This window comes from Typopeltis vanoorti, chromosome 7 (assembly GCF_054136105.1).
Source record: "Typopeltis vanoorti isolate ZY-2024b chromosome 7, IOZ_Tvanoo_1.0, whole genome shotgun sequence".
NCBI classification, from domain to species: domain Eukaryota; kingdom Metazoa; phylum Arthropoda; class Arachnida; order Uropygi; family Thelyphonidae; genus Typopeltis; species Typopeltis vanoorti.
The window spans coordinates 52270716-52291469 of NC_143555.1; the positions used below are offsets into that span (position 1 = coordinate 52270716).

The window sequence follows — 20754 nt, forward strand, 5'->3', positions numbered from 1 at the left end:
AGTACAAAGGGACTATTAATTAGCTTCCATCATTTGGTCTGTCTTGTGACCTCTGCAACTGGGTTATCAATTTTCTCACTTGACATACATTGCCTGTGATGGTGGATGCTTTTGCTGTCTTTGGTCCCACCAATAAAGTACACAGCTTCAATGACAGTACATTGCATTCCTACTTTTCACTTGACAAAACTTACACCAAACAAACTACCACAACTAACAGAGCAACAACCTCTGCAAGCTTAAATTCTGATCTTCAAATTATTCTTCGATGTGGCTCATATAGCCTTGTCAATTTCGATGCCTGCAAAACACAGTTTCTGCCTTATTTCCCACAAAAACATAACCATATTTTCTAGCCTTACCTTTGATAAATCTAAATCTCTAGGCAAGATGAAAACTCTCTCTCTCTCTCTCTCTCTCTCTCTCTTTGGGATTACCTTGACATCAAGACTCTCTTAACATAGGAGTATTTTTTTATATATTGTTCCCACCCACAAAGAGTTATACTCAAACCTATAGCACATTTTGTACTGTGGGTGTGCTAAGGATTTTTTTTTCTATTTTTTTTATCAATTTTATTTTTATTTTTGTATTTTCTGTTTATTTTTTTACATAGCCCAGAAATCTTGCTCCAGAGACCAAACATGGAACTTTTTTCAAGCCACTTCAGGTTTCCAGTAAGTGGCCTCACACTGGACAAAGAAATCCATCTCCTACCTTATAAAGACAATCACAAACATCCATGCCCACAAATGGGATTCGAACCTACAGCCTGTTGGTTGGAGAGCAGGTATGCTAATCACTCAGCCAACCAGGCTGGCAACCATTACCTGCTCAGCATCCAAAAGATTGGGATTCTTATTTTGCTCATGAGCAAAAGAGGAATCTTAATCTTTTAGGATTCTACATCCTCTCCTTCCATGTATTTCCCAAGAAATACAATGCACAGGTCTTCAATGTGAACAAGTCTCTCCTTTCCCAATTCTCTTCTCATACATGGTACTAATGTACTACAGGCTGACCAACCAATCTCTTGTTTATGGACCCAACATAAAAAAACATGCTAGAGACTTGTGGGTTATTTTAAACAGTGAGTTAAGTTTCAGTCACATCTCTAAGATGGTTAAGCATCAGCTCATAGTGCTGTTAAAGACAGTAAATTGTAGGAATAAATAAGTTATTCTCCCACTTTGCAAGGTTTTTGGAAGACCACATATGGATTACTGTGTACAGATATGGGTCCCAAGGAGATAGGGAGACAGTTGAAAAGATTCATCTGTGAGTAACCAAGATCTTTAACTGGTCTTTGGAATTGTGCATATGATTGAGCAAATGGCTGGATGTAAGGCATTAGACAGAATATCACATTGAGTGTTGTTATACAAACTCAGTGGGATAAGAAGAAAGTTGGAAGAGAGGAATAGATGATAGAATTATACAAATTAGTAGGGGAATCTTATAATACAGACACAAGTGAGATTTAACAGCTTATAAAAGATGGAACTTAAGATTATTCCAGGCCCCTCTTGGTGTGCTGTTAAAAAGCATGTGAGGTCCAGGTTCTTATTGTTTGTGGGGAGTGTGTGGATTGGTTACCATTGGATGTTGTGTGTCTTTAGTGAATGTGTTCAAGGATTGATATGATAGATATTTTAAAGTATGAGTGTCTACATAGGTCCTCTATATGAGTCCTTCAACTCCTTGGAGAAGCATTCATAAGAATGATAATAATGATCTGATGATCTATTTTCATGACCTTTGTAATTTGTTCTCTAAACTTCAACTCTGTCCGTAATAACTTCCATATCCCTGCCTTATTAATTTTCTGTTGTCTAGTTTCATCATTACAGTATGCAGCTTTTGATTTCTTCTTTCCAAAGTGTATGACATTACACTTTGCTACATTAAACTAGCAGCAATTATCTGTTTATTCGTTGCCTTTTTGTTGACAAGTTTCATCGATAGGAATGTCATTATAACATATGTTGAAAGTGGTCACCACCTTTGTCAATACAAACTCGTGCTCTTTTTATCAGTTTTGATGCCACCTTGTGAAGCACCTGCACGTTGATGTTTTCAGTCACTGTTGAAATGTTTATTTTTAGTTCATCCAGTGTGTGAGGATTATTCTGATAAACAACACCTTTAAAATACCCCCAAAAGAAAAAAAAATCTGGTGGTGTTAAATCTGGTGATCTTGGAGTCCACAATTCTTTCAAGATGAGACATTCACTGAAAAATTCTTGCAAAAAATGTACAGTACTATTCGACGTGTGGCATGTGGCACTGTCTTGTTGGAACCAACAATGGCATTTGCTAACATCAAGGAGTGCCACGAACTGTGTGATGATGTCTTGGTAGACAGAACTATTCACCGTCATTTCAAAGAAAATGGATTCCACTATATGATGATGTGATATCAAACACAAAACTCCAATTTTTTGAGAATGCAAAACTTTTTTATGAAAAGCGTGTGGATTTTCACATGACAAATCCTATTATTTTGACTGCTCACATACTCATTGAGGTGAAACCAAGCCTCATTGCTGAAGAAAACTGTATCAAACATATCTATACCACATTCTTCAATGAACGAGTGTAACTATATGCAGAAGATTATTCATTTGCCTTTATCTGGGTCCTTCAGTTCATGGACTGAGTGCACATGATATGGATGAAGGTGTTACGATCTCACAGCTTTCTGAGCACTACTGTATGACATTGATTGCATGGCAAGTTTCTTGAGTGTTGGGAATCACTGTAATGCCATCTTTACCTCATCCATTTTATTGTCAGTCAAAATGGAGGGTCTTCCAGAGTGATTCTATCTGCAACAGATCCAGTTTTCTGAAATTGCTGCACTAATCTCATTATTGTCAACTTCTGAGGGACTGCTGTACTCAGATATTTTTCCTGCAAAATTCCTCGGCAACACGTGCATAAGAACGATTAGCGAAATAACTTTCCAAAATGAAAACTCATTGCAGCTGGAAAAAGATATTTCACTTTCACAATGAACAAAGCTGCACTGAGAACAACCTGTACATGTCACAGTAAACTTGGCATCTCCAATAATTTGTAATATTATTATTATTATTATTATTATTATTATTCCTGACACCTCGAAGGAGTCCAAAGACTCATCGCTGGAGGACACCTACAACTGTCTCAACTGATACAACTGTCTCAACCACTACACTGAACCTCTACTACGAATCATAATAATATGATGGTGACATCTAGTAGCATCATCATGGCGAACCATGGGTACCGCCCATAGGTATCTGATGCCATGTTGACTGTATTGTCCCAGTGACGTCTATTCATTGCAACCTGACTTAAACCTTGAAGAGTTTCCCCATACCAGTCTTTAATATCATCAGCCCACTCACAATGAGGATAACCTCTAATATTTGTTCTGCTCATTAGGCCTTCTGTCACTTGACATTCTACAAATATGTCCAAAGAATTTTAATTTACTTTGTACGACATTTTGAAACAGAGTCTCTTTTAATTGTATCCTTCTGTACACTTCTTCATTTCTTATCTTCTGAGTCCATCCAATTCGTAGAATTGTATGATAACACTTACTTTCAAAAGCCAGTATTCTTCACTCCAATTACTGAATTCCAGTTCCAATTCTCCATTATCCAAATTTTGCAACAATATAACATACTGTTAAAGATGCATGTTTCAAGAATGCTTAGTTTGGTTTTTAAGATGATATTTCTACTTTACCAAATTTTGTCCATGGATTTTTATGTCATTAAAGCCTTTCCAGTCCTAATTTTAATTTCTTTTTTAGAGTTTAGATCATGTGTTATAAAACTTCCAAGAAAGGTAAACTGTTCCACATTCTCAAGTTCCTTTCCCTCTGCAATAATCTTTTTTTCAAATCTCTCTTTCACCAAAAACCATTGTTTTTGTCTTTTTATATTCATACTCAATTCGTATCTTTTACCTTCTCAGTTTAGGTTATGTATCATTTACTCAAATTTAATTTTGTCTTCAAGTAAAACAGCATCATCTGCAAAGGACAAGTGGTCTTGTTGAGATTCCTGTGTCCTTATTTCTGATTCTGTCCATCAGTCTCTCCAGGTATGAAATGAAGATACTTGGTGATATTGGATCTCCCTGTCTTGTGCCTCTATTAATGGTGAACCAGGCTCCACATTTGCCTCCTATCTCGACAGTTTGCCTGTACATTCATGTTGATTTCTTTTAATAGGCAAATTAGCCTGGCATCAATACCATATGATTCCAGTATAGTCCAGATGATATTATGTTCAGTGCTATCAAAGGCTCTTTGAAAGTCCTTTTTTATTAATAGAATACTTTTTTATTCTTTCTTCTTGCCTTTTCTGCGATGAGTCAAAGGGCTAATATCTGTTGTATGGTACTCCTATCTTTTCGGAACCCTGCTTGTTCATCTACCAGATGTTTTTCAATCTGGTTTTTAGTCTTTCAGTTAGTATAATCATCAAAACCTTACACAGGTGGCTTATCAGCACAATGGTTCTGTAATTATCACATTCAAAGCATTTTGTTTTTTATGTAAGACTATCAGCATTGACTTTTTCCATTCTTCTGGGGCATATCCGGTCTTCCATACTGATGCAGATTTTGTGTATTACCTGTACAAGGGTGTCGCCACCATTTTTTATCATTTCTCCCATTATGTCATAATTTCCAGGACTTCTGTTACTTTTTAATTTTATTATTGCCTTTCTTACTTTACCTTCCGAGATATTGTTCTCAAAATCTGTGATTGACAGTGATATTTCCTATAACACAGGTAACCAATGAGTATAGTGTGTTGATCAGTTTATGTCCATTTCTGTAAAATTTCTTCAATGTTCATTAAGGTCCTCTTTTGTGCCTCTTTCGTCCTTGACAGCCGTAAGTCTGGTTTGCCATTTCTGCTGATATTTCTGATCAACTTATATACTTCTCTCATCTTATCTTTGCCATAATATTTCTCAGTGTTCTTACATTGGTTTTCCAACCACTTGTTCTTGTCTATCCTTGCTGCTCTTTGCATCTCATTACACTTCTTTTTGTATGCTCTTTCTGTTGCCTCAGACTTGTCAAGTTTCAGTACTTGAAAAAAGAAAATTAAGGTTATTTCCTTTTTTCTTGTACCAATTTTAGGGTGTCTTGAGTAATCCATTATTTATTTATTTATTTATTTATTTATTTTTTTTTTTTTTAGGAATTGTTGCATTTACTGTTTCCAGTATTATTTCAGTTAGTTTTTTCATCTTTTTTGTTTATGTACTCAGTTTCTTCCAGGTCTTTTGATTTTTTGTCAAGTGTTACTCTATACAGATTTCTGATATTGTCATCAGAAAGTTTTCCAACTTATGCATCATTTTGAGTTTCAGGTTTAAATTAGCGATCATCAAACTGCGATTGGAGTCGACATCTGCTCCTTGAAAGGTTCTGTATCATTGCACTGATGTGGTCCATCTTTTACTGCATAAGATCATATCTATCATATTCCTAGTTTTCCCATCTGGAGAGCAGCATCCCTTTACAGCAATCTTTCTGTTGAAATCTGGTGTTACAGATTATTAATTCATTATCCATAGCAATGTCTAGTAACCTCTCTCCATGCTCATTTCTGTTTCCATGTCCAAATCTTCCTATGACGTGCTCCCATCCTGTATTATCACTTCTTATTTCTACATTCCAGTCACCAGTAACAATAAGGATGTCTTTTTCTGGAGTTAGATCAATTTTGGATTGGAGAGTTTCATAAAATTAATCTACTTGCTCTTCTGAATTATCACTTGTAGATGCATATACTTGAATAACAATTATGTTGAATGACTAAGCACTGAATCTTGCTGTTGTGATCCTTTTGTTTACATATCTATATATCCTAGTAAGGCATCTCGTGCTTTATTAGTTAATAAGAATCCTACACCTGCCTCATGTTTTTTTCTTATGCCCTGCCATATGATCTTAAATCCATCCATATCATCTGATAACATCCATCACATTTCTGATAATCCAAGGATGTCACATCTATATCTTTTTCATTCCTCCCAAAGAAGTTTCAATTTCCAGCTGTCCACAGGGTTTGACATCCCATATACCTACTGATATCAATTCCTTTGTTAACTTGATTTTATTTTCTTCTTCGGTAGCATATTTTTCGACCCAGCCCCGATTTCTCAGTTGGGGATGCAGACTTTGTTTAACCGGACGACGTCCGAGCCCCGCATGAGTTTTATATAGCTGCCCTTGGTATTAGATTTTAATCGTCTTTTGTTTTACTGCCAGCGTATCGACACTCATCTGGCAAACCCTATCACTCCCAGGGTGATAGGGTTTTCCAGGTGAATGTGATGAGTCCCTGGGGATTCTAGTGGCATAAGAAATGATTATAACAATTTGGAAACAATTGGTACAAATTCAAACTTTCAGTTGTGTGATTTTATGATCACCCTGTATATGCAGCTTGTGATCTCTTCTTTCCTAAAGTATAATCCTTACACTTTGCCAGATTAAAACATTTAAGCCATTCTGTTCAATCCCTATATTATCTTCTGTATTAATTCTTTTTTTTAGACAGTATTGTTTGAAATTCTGTTTCTTGTTTACAGCTATGAGATAAAATGGCAGGGAGAGAGAAAGAGATCACTGCATAGGTCACCATGAAAGACAAAGTAAACAGTGTGGATTTTTTGAGAACAGTGGTGTGAGTATGCATGGGGAAATGTTAGGGATGCTTATATTGAGTGATTGACTAAGAGAGATGAGTGAGTGTGCATATGCAAGAAGTAGCGACATTCTGATTGATGAACCATGAGACTTGATTGAATTAGAGTAAGATACATGGCATAGTAAGTTAGATAATGTTGAGAAAGAGTGTGCAACTGTTAAGAAAGCATGAAAAACTGATGGTGAAGAAAAGAGCGAACTGACAAAAAAGCATGTTGGAATGATAGTGAAAAACAAGATGCAATTAATGTTAATATAATGAGATGGGCTAATGGAAAAAAATTATGTGCAACTGATCATAAGATAGCAAGAGTGAATGTTAGTGAAAAAAATGAAACAGCATTTCAACAGATTATAAAGCAGAGCTGGTAAAGATGAGGCAAGAAATGAAGTATATGCTTAGTAAAATGAAAAAATTGTGGGTATGTATAGAAGAGTGAAGAAGAAGACCGAAATGAATGGTGGCTATATAAAACAGGTATAGAATGACTGACGAATTGTGTTGTATGTGATTCAGTTATCAGAAGTGTAGTAAATGAGAGGAGCACAAGGTTTGTTTTTTTGGAGGTAAAATGAGTACAGTGATTGAGGTCTTGGCTATGAGGAGTAAGTGAGCAAAAGAGCTGTTGATGATAGTAGAAATGAATGACTTGGAAACAAGGAAAATGTAAGAATCAGTGGTAGCTGGTGAAAATTTTAAGTGGGAGTGCTGCATATACAGAATAAGAATACAAAATAAAAATTGTCATAATTCAGCCTTGTATCTGTAATAAATAAATAATTATATGTTATTTTAACAGAATAAAGGAAGATTTACCAAAAATATTTCATCCTCACCACGAATACACACCAATAATAAAAGTTTAGCATAGCTAAACTTTGCACTGCTCAATGAGCAGTGTAGCAACACTGCTCATTGAGCAGTGTTGGATTCACTTGTTACATGCAGTGACAAGTGCAAACAAATATCGGCAAGTCTAGCTGCAACTGACCGAACATGATAATTTCGACACTGCTTTATATCGCAGTGCATTTGTTTCATAATCTAAAGCGTTAATCGAACAATTCCAATTATCAACTATTCAGTCAACATCAAAACATAAGCTGTAACCTTTTACATGTTGCATTGCATTTATATAATGTTGTAAACATTGTTATTATTTATAAACACAAACAAAATTTAATTTTTTCGTTTTTTCTTTGGGGGCTGCTTCAGTCTCACAATACTTGTGTACAAGCCGCCACTGGTAAGAATGGATGTTAAGTTGTTTAGCATGAGTTTTTAATGGTTTAGGAGAGGCTGATGTAGAAGGCAGAGTGAATGGAATGAGCTCAGAGAATGGATCTGAGCAAGTAAAAAGCAAAGTGGAAGAGAAGAACCATGTGGAAGGAGGGATTAAAGAAGTGCTTAAAAATGGAGAAGTGAGTAGCATGAGTGTGGAGAATGAGAGAAGAGGCATGAAAGACAGACTTACGAACAGTTTTAGTCGGAGTCAGTAGGAGCACAATGAGAAATGAGCAAAAAACGAGAAAGGTCAATGCTTGAAGAGTAGGTGAATGTATGATGACAAGGAGGGAATGGAATGGCCTGGGATGTGGTAGATGGAACTTTGGAATCTGGAGAGGGTTCTGGTACAAAATCTCGCACTTATCGTGCGAGATTTTGTACCAGAACCCTCTCCAGATTCCTATCATAACTTATCATATTCCTATCATAACTTATCGAGCTTGGTTTTACAGGGGTTATAAATCAGAACATAACATAAAATATAATGTTAAGTTGATGTAAAGTATAAATGAAAAATTCAGTTTTAATGCATAATGTATGCATGATTTAATATAGGGAAATGGTCAGATTTTCATCTACTAATCCTTCTTATGAGAAAATTGGTACGAAAAGCCAAGAACTTCCTGAATTGTTCGCGTACCTTGAGAGACACACTGCAATATGCAAAATTCAAGGCTGCATTGTTAGCAAAATATTCCAAAGTAAGAGATTTGAGTCCAAACTTATGGAAACTACACAAATGTGTTCAAGAAAGTGTGTCGGAATATTATAATAGACTGCTGAACTTAGCTAATGGCTTAGTTGTATCAAGAGACAAAAAATTGCACTTAGATTGGTCATTATTTCATCAATTTAGACTAGGTTTAAGAAATGAATTAAAGGAGATAACGTATAAGAAAAAGATAAAAAACTTAGATGAGTGTTACTGATTAGTCAGGGAAAGGGAGGAAAGATTTGGAGACATCCATCTTTCCTCTTCTCCTAAGCAGGTGCACTCCTTGGAATGACTTAGTGTCGCCACAGGTAACATCAAGAATAGAGCAAAAATTGAAATACAAAATATTATATTATTATATTATTATTATTTGACACCTCCAGGGAGTCCAAAGACTCATCGAGGGAGAGTGTGCCAACAGCATCGAATGATTGGTTCCCTTCCAACTACTAACCGCGCTCAAACTTACTTAACTGAGCCATTAGTAGCAGAGGCTCTACCAATCGACCAACCTTTGCCGGTAAAAGGGTAAAGGGCAAAAGGGTAAGTTCACTAGAAATGAAGATGTAAGTAAGAGGTGTGTATAAAACTCGGTCAACACCTGGGTCAACAGATTTGCTAAAACTTATTAGGCAGGAAGTAGGAACACATCAAAGGCCAATTAGAGAGGCTAGAAAGAATATCCAAGATGTTAGGGGAACTCTGAGTAAACAAGAAGTCTGGTCGCACACTAAATAAATCAGTTAGAAAAACGAGAGACATTAGGATAATAAAAAGAAAGAAGGGATATCTGTTTAGAAATTGTCCTGATGAAAAAGGATATATAACCAGAAGGATAGCAGACTCTGAGCCATCAAGAACTCATAAGAATAAAGTAAGTTGTGAGTCACATGATCTGTCAAATGTTGCAACAATGACACAAAAGAGTCAAAATCTTTTAACAGTTATACAGGGCCTGATTGAGGATATACCCTGTGAGGGTCTACTGGACACAGGAGCATATATCTCCGTCATTTGTTAGTCGCTGTTTTGTAAGATAAAGAGTCTAATTCCTAATGATATTATTAGATTGGATTATCCAATCAGATTAAAGGGGGATCTTAAAAGCAGAAATTTCTACCACGACGAAAGTAAACATAGTGCTCACACTTCCTTGCTTTTGCTTGAGTGTTTCTCATGAATTAATTGCTCTCCCTGAAATCTCAAGTACAGATGTTCAAGTAATCCTTGGTCTTGACTTCCTAGAGCGATACAAATCTGTAACTTTGTTGATGGTACCATTTCCCTTTGTGGGATAGAACATAACCCGAGTCATGTGCTTAGGAATAAGTTACAAGCACAGGAATCATGATCTGAGAATGAATTGGATGAGGCTCTAGAAATTGAAGCGATATGTAAAAATGAGAGAGAGGATTGCTGGAAGAATGACCTATTAAATAGTGCAATAAACTATCGCGCTATTTAATAGGTCATTAGGCAGACTCGGAAAGTGAAAGGAAACTGATCAATGAATTCTTTGATTCAGCCTTTCAGTTATTCTCAGATGTCTTCACTGAGGATATTATATCATTGTCTTGTACTGATATGGTTGAGCATTCAGTACAAATCACCACCCAGACGCCAGTCCATGTGAAGCAATATCAAACACCAGTGAAACATATGATGAAACTTCAGAAGTTATTGCAAGAATATGAGAGGGCAGGGATCATTGAGAAATCAAATTCACAATGGAATAGCCCGTTCCTACTAGTAGAGAAACCCAATGGGTGCCTAAGATTCATTTTGGATCTGAGGGAGGTAAACAAAGTGACTAAACCCATTGACTTCCCTCTGCACAAGATCGAAGAGTTGCTAATAGGCTTAGAAGGTGCAGAGTACTTTTCGAAATTAGATCTGAATTCTGGTTATTATCAGATTCCTTTAAGAAAGGAAGATAGAAAGTATTATGCCTTCACAACCAGATGGCATGAGCTTCCATAGCTCAATCAGTATAGACGAAGCCCTTTGGTCGAAAAGACCTGGGTTCGATTCCTGTCAATGACGTGAGGAATTGACAGGAATCGAACTCTTTCTCTTTATCTGGTCTCTTTCGACCAAAGGTGAGTTACCCATCTCTTATATGGAGATAGGGTTTTTTTTTCACCTGGAAACTCGGGTTTTTCGTCCCCCAGAACAGGCAAATCGGCCCCTCATAAACATACATGGATTATAGTCATGAATACATCCCAGCTATGTGCTGATCCCGAGCCTGGATAAAATCGGGGGATTGAGGAAAGCAATGGTGAACTACCCTGTAAAAATCTCACCAGGAATACTTTGTGGGCAATGCCTACAAAAAGTCACCTACCGTCGGAAACAACCGAAAGGGAAAATCAGATCAACCAGATGGCAAAAAAAACAGCTATATAGACTTCTTCAGGGAGCTAGAAACTCTGTCATGTCCTTTCAATCATTAATGAATTCAGTATTATCAGATATGCTGAGGGAAGGAGTTATCTGTTTTTCCAAGATGATCTGCTGGTGTACTCCAAGGACCTAGAGCCTCATAAGGGAATTAAGCGAATTCTGTTAAGCTTCCTTTCCAGACTAGATGGGACTAAACTGTTCCTAAAATGCTCCAAGTGTCAGTTCATTCGGAGAGAAGTGGAGTAATTAGGTCACAGGGTTAGTAAGGCTGGTATAGTCCCTACTCAGGTCAACATAAGCACTATACTCACTGCAAGGATTCTGAGAACTCTCAGACAAGTTTGCCAATACATTGGTATGGTAAACTTTTACCGAAAGTTCATACCAAACTACTCGGAATTAATAGAACCCTTGGTAAGGTTAACAAAGAAAGGCGTTAAGTTTATATGGGGAAATGTAGAGCAGAATGCATATGATTCCTTTAACCTCGCCTTAACTAATTCTCCTGTTCTAACCTATCCAAAAATCGGAGAGACGTTCTTCCTCTCCACGATGCCTCTCATAACTGCATAGTCTCTGTCTTAAAGCAAAAGGAGGGGATGACTTTAGGCCCATAGCCTTTATTAGCAGAAAGCTTTCTTCTTCTGAGGTAAATTATTTTGTCATAGAAAAAGAAGCACTAGCTTTCGTGTTCCCCCTAAGGAAGTTTAGATATTTATTGTTGGGACAACACATCATTCTCAGATCTGACCACCAACCACTTTCCTTCTTATCCTCCATGAAGGATAAAAATCAACGCAAAATTAGGTGGACCTTGGTGCTGCAAGAATATAACATTGACATTAAATATGTTCCTGGTAGGAAGAATGTGGTAGCAGACTATCTCTCAAGATCCTTGGAATCTGACATAGAGGTGGAAACCCCCTTCGATGAAACTGATAACGCACTCCAAATAAACAAAATAGAGGAGATAGAAAGGATCACGAGGAGATCACCTCACTATCAAAACTGGGAGAAATCCCTCATTATTGAGGCCCAAAGGAAGGATCCTGTCTGGAGGACATATATGATAGAGTGAGAAAGGGGGAACAATTTGTCCAGACAAAAGACTGAGGGAGAATTGAAGGAAAAAATCCTGGTCCCAACCATAATGAAGCCATTGAGAAAGAGATCAGTCTAAACACTTATTTATTCATATGATATGGAGTTTTCTCCCTTTTCTCCCCCGTCCCTATTGGGGCGAGTTGAACCCCCTCGAGGGGGGGGTTAAGTATTTATGGCTGTAGATCCGTGTGTGTTCACTGGGCCAGTTTGCCTGCTTGCAGGATGAAAAACCCCAGATAAACTGGGGGGGGGCCCTGCTGTCCACACCCAAGACCGGCTAACTTGGCTATGGCTGAGGAAAATCCTTAAGCTCCTCACATCAGCGATGGGAATCGAACCCAGGACACTCCTTCCCCAGGCATATGGTTGCGAAGCGCAAAGCCACTAGGCTAATCGTGCAGACTAGTCTAAACACTAAACTAGCAGTATACAAGACAATGTCCAATCCAATTTAATTTATGGATTGAGTGCTGGATTAGCTCTACTAACACACTTTACTTCTTTACACAAAGGAAAGCGTGTTAGTAGAGCTAATCTCAAGTGGTATTATCAGTTAAACAGAATGGGTAGAAACATTGGCAAAACAGGTTTTTGTTCACAGGATTGCAGGAAAAATATCCAGAGGAAGACTAAGATCTAGGTTAGAAGTATATTAGAGGAATGAAATATAAGATCTAGCCATATTTTAATCCTGATAGATAACAGGTTAATTTTGTTAGTAATAAAGTTAGTAACAATGTAAACTTCTCATATAGTACCATAATCGTATCATAATATTCTGTATGCGCATGAGAGTATGTTATATCTATTTTATCTTATCTGCACCTTTTTGTTAGAACTATATTATCTGTTATTTATCTTTGATTTCTTTACTCTCATTGACACTCTGTATTTAACATATTTATTTGTTTATTGACCACTCTAGTTTAATCCTTGAGTATGAGTTTATGAGAGTCTTAAGCAGAGATAAAATAAAAATGTTATTCCACTTTACCTGTGACCAATATTCTCATTTTAGTCATGGCTTTAACTTTACTAACAAAAATTAATTTCCTTACCTCATTTGGTTAGATACCTCCAGCTTTATAGTTTTTGGGATTGGTGCATTGACAAATCAGCTTTTCTGTGTTGTTTTACAAAATTTAATGAAGCTCAAAAAAAGTTGTACAATGCATAATCTAACTCTTAACATTGGTACAAAAAAACAGTCATAGACAAGTCTATGAGAATCTATCTCAAACTTAAGTTTCCTAAATTCCTCACAATCCTTTTTCACATCCCATCTGTAGTCTAGTACAATTTACAAGACAGTTCTACTTATAAACACTTAAACATGACAAGCGTGAGCTCAGTTAATATTAAGTTTACTATACATAACAGTCTGCTGATTCTTATATTAGGTTACTTATTAAACATTACTGAATAAGGAACAAAAACACATAACCTGCATTTTTGGCAGTTATTGTACATTCTCCTGGGTACTTATGACAAGCTAATGTCCATAGAATTCATTCTTGCAAGACAGTCCTTATTTGTTCTTTGTCTGAGCGATAATGTTCTTTTTCTTCTTGTTGTCTACATGTTTCATACTTCCTGCCAATTTATTTGTCTTGGTCTGATTTCCTTTTATCCTCAGGGTTCCTTTCTCAATTAATGTGTACAACCTCAGCTAAATGCAAATGCCTTTTTTGCTGATGAAATTCCTTCTTGTCGACGAATATTTCTCCTTACTGCCGAGCTCTTAGTGATGACATGCAGATCTCCTCATGCGAGACGTGGACAGGTAGTAGACCTTACATGGCAACAATCTCAAGAAAGAAAAAGATCCTCACCTCCCTGAAGATCGAACTCCTGAACCCACAAGATATGCTGACATCACAACACCAATTTGAATAACACTTGAATAAGTTTTGTAATGAAGCTATTATATGCAGAAAGTTTAGTAATTTTACAAACATTGATAATTCTTTACATATTTTTTTCTACAGATAAAACTTGTAAAAACAAACATGATACAACAACATTCATGTGAGCTTTAACATATCAGGAATTGGATAATGATTAAGGATGTAGCAAAATTACTTTTTATTTTTAGAGGTACCTGTGGCATAGTATAATTATTAAAAGAACACGTAAGACCACAGTGATAGCTTTTAATTAATAAGGTACAGATATTTAATACTAAAACTAATAGTACATCTTCAGTGTTACAAACAGTTATAGGAATGGAATACATGTAATGAACATTCGGTGGCTCACCTATTAAAATACATTGTTGTCGTGTGCTAGGAAATGATAGAAAATAATAATTAATTAATATTTAAGATAATTGTTTTTTTTTAATGATTACATAAAATAAAAGTCTCCCAGATCTTCGAGAGAGAGAGAGAGACAATCATTTCGATTTAAATTCGGTCGGTGTAAAATAGCTTCACAACTTCCTTTAAAAAGGCGTTCATATTTGAAACTGCATCAATGGAGGAGAATAGCTTTATCCCACTGGATATTATGGGTAGTGTTAATACTGTGTTGTGCTAGACCAGACTTCTGAGGTTTGTTGTATTCAGTATAATATTGATGTTCTTTAATTCTTTTTTCCACAAAATGGCCAGTTTGTCCAAAATAAGAAACATCGCCTTCACATGGTATTTGGTAAATGCCAGCCAAAGATAGAGATGACAGTTTATCTTTTGTAGAAGGCAATAAGGAGGAAATTTTGTTGATAGGAATATACGTGGGAATCAATTTTTACCATTTTTGGACATTCTCCTTACTCGAACTTCTTCTGGTACCTTATCTACAAGTGTCTTTCGAAAGCCCACAATTACTGGCAGATACATTCATAAAAAGTCTGCTCACCACACATCTCAAAAATATGGAATTCTTAAATCTCTAATTAATAGAGCACATGAAGTTTGCTCTTCTCCAGAAATCTTACAACAAGAACTTTCAATCATTAAAAAGTTAATGAAATCGAATAATTAACACTCTAATCAAATCCAACAGATAATTGACTCTTATGTTCCAATACCTAAGGTTTCTTCAACAGTCTGCAGAGTTACAATCCCCTGCATTCCAGGAAATCTCAGAACCTATAGGTAGAATTTAAAAAAGTACCAATTGATTCCAACGTATATTCCTATCAACAAAATTTCCTCCTTATTGCCTTCTACAAAAGATAAACTGTCATCTCTATCTTTGGTTGGCATTTACCAAATACCATGTGAATGCGATGTTTCTTATTTTGGACAAACTGGCCATTTTGTGGGAAAAAGAATTAAAGAACATCAGTATTATATTGAATACAACAAATTTCAGAAGTCTGGTTTAGCACAACACAGTATTAACACTACCCATAATATCCAGTGGGATAAAGCTATTCTCCATAGATGCAGCGCATTTTTAACAACGCCTTTTTAAAGGAAGTTATGAAGTTATTTTACACCGACTGAATTTAAATCAAAATGATTGTCTTTCTCTCTCTCTCGAAGATCTGGGAGACTTTTATTTTATTTTATTTTATTTTATTTTAATTAATATTTAAGATAACAATTATTATCTTAAATATTAATTATTATTTTCTATCATTTCCTAGTGCATGACAATGTATTTAATAGGTGATCCACTGAATGTTTGTTACTTGTATTCCATTCCTATAACTGTTTGTAACACTGAAGATGTACTATTAGTTTTAGTATGAAATATCTATACCTTATTAATTAAAAGTTATTACTGTGGTCTTACATGTTCTTTTAATAAAATTACTTTCTTGTTTTCATTCTTATTTTAACAAAATATGAATAAACAAAATTGTGAATGTGTAAATCTGCATGACAGGGCTACTTATGTATATATATATAGAGAGAGAGAGGCTGTTAACTTCACATTGAATTGTTCTCAAATCCTAATATGCACAACAGACTCCTCCTTTCTCAGACATTGGTGAGTTTGTAAGGCATTCAAGTTTTTCTTTAAGACCTTTTGAAGAGATTTTTGAAGTATTTTCTTTATCTTAAGTAAGAAATTCAATATTCCTATTTCTATACTATTTTCCCTATCTTAAGCAAGACATTCATTAGCATTGCTATTTCACAGGTGGGTTAATGCCACATATTCAGTATTTTTCCACTTAGAATTATTATGATTATTATTTATCATGATTTATATAATATTAATTGTATTTCAGGGTTTGAATACAATATGTGGAGCTGGAGATCCTAAGACACGACATGGTGCAGTAATATATGTATATACTTGCAATACTTCTATGGAGGACAAGTGAGTCAGATAAATACTTTTTTTTCTTTGTTCCCTATTTATACTTTTATGCCAAGCTGTGTTTCATGTATGCAGTTTCAGGTAGGAATGCACTTCACCATATATTATGTCCCTTCTACATTGGGTAGGTGCATTTTTACAAAAATTTCAGTATATATTGCATGCCATATATATATATATATCGGTCTTTATTTGCTTTATATAAATTAGTTGATTTTATACCTGACAAGAAATTATATTCATGTTTAATTTTTTACCTAAAGAGCCTCTGTAACTTATTTGATATAGATGAAGCCCTTTGGTTGGAAAGACCTGGGTTTGATTCCTGCTTATGACGTGAGGAGCCTTTATCTGGTCTCTTTTGACTAAAGGTGAGTTAGCTGGTCTCATACAGAGGTAGAGGGCTTTTTCACCCAGAAACTCGGGTTTTTCATATCGCAGAACAGGTAAACTGGCCCCGTGAACACACATGGGTTTACAGCCATGAATACTTACAGCATTGTGGAAGGATAGGGTCCTTACCACATGTCATTACACCCCTATAACCAATGAGTCACATCATAGTAGTCAACCTCCTAGATAGGAGATGGCAGATGAATGTGAAGCAAGTATAAGTAAACAAAATTTGCATGTGAAGATTACCATGTGCAATTTCTTATCTTTATGTGTAGGTTACTTGTATGCAGAAGCTGTCGACTTCATATTATTTGGCATAATGTCAGTCTACTTGTGAAGTAGGATAGCACAACTAAATGGGTTGTACAACAGGTGAAAGATGGATATGAGGTTGAAGATGTGGTTGCAGCAGCACAAGGTGATGGAATGCATAAAGGAGAGGATGAGACAGGTAGGAATGGAAATCAGAGACATGACCAGGGAGATGGGAGTGGTCAGACCAAAGAGAGAGGTGTGGTATTAGCTATAATAAAGAATCTTGGTGCTGGTAGAATGGCTGCAAAGACACAACTTATTATGTTTGTACACAAATGTAAGGAGCATTTGAAACAAGAGAGCTGAGTTTGTTGCATTGATTCAGTCAGTATGCCGAAAGATAATTGGAATAAGTGAAACTTGGTTCCATGAGGAGAATGTGATGTCAGGAATAGAAATTGAAGGATATATACTTTTCTGTGTTGTGGAAGTTGATAGTGCATGCAAGATTTTGAATCTGTGTTGTGTGAAGTTGAATTTAACGGGTGAGTGTATCTTATAGGATGCTGTTATAGGCCAGGTATTGCGGAGAATATTGATTGTGATATGTTTAGGCAAATTGGTTGGGCATGTAAAAAAGATGATCTTGATGGGAGGCTTTAATTACAGGAATAAAGATGGAAGTAGGAGATAGTGTAAGGGAACAAGGAGAGTGAGTTGTTAAGTTTCTGAGAGATAAATATGTTAAGCAGCATGTGACTGAAGCAACTAGAGGCTTTAATGTTTTGAATTTGGTGATAACTTCACGAGATGTAGGTATTAATGAGTTCTTGACACTGCTGCTGTTTGGTGAGAGTGATCATGAGGTACTTGTTCAGGAAGTGGTGAACAAGAAAATGTTACTGACAAAAAGGGACATATTTGGAAATATAAAGCAGTTGATTATAGGAAGCTCTGTAGTCAGTTAACATCAGTTATATCAGCATACTGACTTGGGTAGATAAGCTGAGTGGCAAAGATGTTGACAGTGCATGGAAATTCACAAGGCAGTATTTAACACAAGCAATATATAACTGAATACCAAGAGTTAAGCAAGTAAATAGAGTAGAAGTGAAATTGATGAACAGTGAAATCAAGTAAGTTGTGTTGGAAAAGAAAATGCTGTGGAGGAGGTACAAGACAGTTGGTGGTGATTGGATCCATGAAGAGTATAAAGTGCAGGCTAGGACAGTGACGAGCATGGCAAAGAAAGAAAAGGTGCATTGCGAGAGGAGATTGGCTGGTCAGGCCAAGGTTAACTAAAGGGAATTTTTCCACTATATGGCAAGCAAGAGTAAGAAGAATTATGGTAGATTGACACTAGTAGATAATTATGGCAGCAGAATAACAGTTACAAATGATATAGTTGAATTATTGAATGAGCACTTTATCAGTGTATATCATATTAGTGTAAATGATGCAGTGTAATATATAGAAAGGAGGCAAGTATTAGGAGAATTGGAAGAATCTGAGGTGTTGATTGGGTTAGATGTTAATGAGGCTGTGGGATAGATGACATTGTTACACCCTGATAACCTAGAATGTAAAAATTTCAGTTATCATGGTGTAACAAGAAAATAAAAATATAAAGTCCTATGTAAGTTGCTAATACAAAATATTTAAAGACAGAAAATATACTGGCATCCAAGTAAAATAATTATAGCAGAAATTGTTCATTTAACTAAATAATAAAAAAGGGAATCTGATTACAAAAAAAAAATAATATGAAAAAAAATAGGTTAAGTAAGACAAAGAAGATTAGTGATAAGAATTTGTATGTGAGAGGCTAGTTTAACACTTGAAAAAAGGAGATTAAAATATTCGAGTAAATTCTAAAAAGGGGATTAATTTAGTATAGAGGCTAGCTTAAAACAAATGACGATCGCTCAAGGTCAGTTCCCGAAGTGAGAGTCACGTGCAAAGGAACCTTAGCATATTTTGGGCAGAAAAACACCACTTTAATTGGTGAGTAGGATTAGAAGGAGGATCGACTCCGTAGGGGGAGAGGAGAAACGAAATTGGATAAGGGGTCATGCAGATAAAAGGGTTACGAAACCCCCCCCACACACACACATGGCTTTTTTTTTTTCCTTAGAGTTTCTTCACGAAATTTTCGTATAGGTAACACGCAGTTTTTCCTGAGTGACAGCGTAGGCTTTATCTCTGTCCGACACAACAAGGAAACAAAGTGTGCAGGAATTAGATTCCATATTCCTATTGCAAGTGACGAGGAGTGCCGTATAGTTAAGAAGGAAGAAATTGTCTACGTATTTCATCATCCAGTACTCGTAACGAGGGAAAGAAAATCCACACAGAAATCCGTGCCCACGTGATGAGTTCCATAGTGACAAAATAGAAGATCCTATGTGTGTCCTTAGTTCAAGCACGAAAGGTATAGATCGTGAAAACCATGGTTCGTCCTAGAAAGGTACTGTAAAATCTTGTATCAATTGAAATCGCATATAGTTGCAATCATCATTAATTACTGGACAGTTGAAGATAAAATAGGACTTTTGTACAAGTCAGAGTAGAATGAGAGTAAACTAGTTCGTATTATTTGATAAGCATTCATGTGCTAGAGATTTATGTATGCACATGGTATTTCATATGAGAGTGTCTTAAAGGTCAAATGTATGTATGGGTATAGCAAAAGGATAGTTTAACTTATATTGTTTTGTTTTGTAAGTTAGATAAGGTAAACGGAATATAAATATAAATGTCCATGGTATTATAGCAATGTAGAGCATTCTGACTAGTATAAGGTTAAGTAAAGTGTTAATTTGTTCCAGGATTATATGTGTATATTTACATGTATAAAGTCTGTTATGATGGCATGATCGCAAATTCCCATATAGGATTTTGCCCTAATACTTATATTTTGCATGTGTAATTTTGTAATTTTATTCTTAGTATTGAATTGTGTTTTATATAATAGACATTGAATTGTACCATGTTTAAGATTTTAAATAAACTTTTGTTCATTGATAATACAGTTGTCTGAAATTGCTGCCTAATGCACCACTTGAAAAAACATACGAACCTAATCACGTGAGAAATTAACGTGCTAAGTTACGAGATAAAGGGTCACGACTGCATAATAGTTTCACACTCAGACATGTTTTTGTAATTGCTCCTTGTTTTCGAATTATATATCTTAAACTAAATGTCCTGAAAGGCGCAGTATAATATAAATATTAGAGACACTAATGGGAGAAAAAGCTTAAATATTTGAATTGTGTAATATCTCGTACATAGTTAAGTTTTGAAATAAGATAAGTAGAGGTTCACTTGAAAGAACAAAGGAAAGTTTAATAATCGTAGGTAGGGACACAACATAAATGGCGCATTCGACAGGATGTAGTTTAGCTAATTAAAAATCTTAATTATATGCTATTAACAACAAGTTGGTTTTGGGTGCATGTCAGACAACTGGGAGGCAAAAGTTTAGTTAAGTTTTGTTGAAAATTTTAAAGCGTAAATTAGTGTAAATTGGATGCAAGTATGACTGAACCCTCTAGTTGTTTAGGCATGGATAACAACGAAT

The 20754-nt window shown here is 35.7% G+C and overlaps 1 protein-coding gene across 3 annotated transcripts in view; it reads left to right on the top strand.

Annotated features, from left to right (window-relative positions):
* hgo (homogentisate 1,2-dioxygenase) overlaps positions 1–20754 on the top strand; it is a 455401-nt gene that overhangs the window by 132970 nt on the left and 301677 nt on the right. For all 3 annotated transcript variants that reach the window (XM_090395872.1, XM_090395871.1, XM_090395870.1), the window contains exon 6: positions 16429–16520. In XM_090395872.1, coding sequence (XP_090251998.1) covers positions 16429–16520 — 92 coding nt within the window. The remainder of the gene's footprint in view (positions 1–16428; positions 16521–20754) is intronic.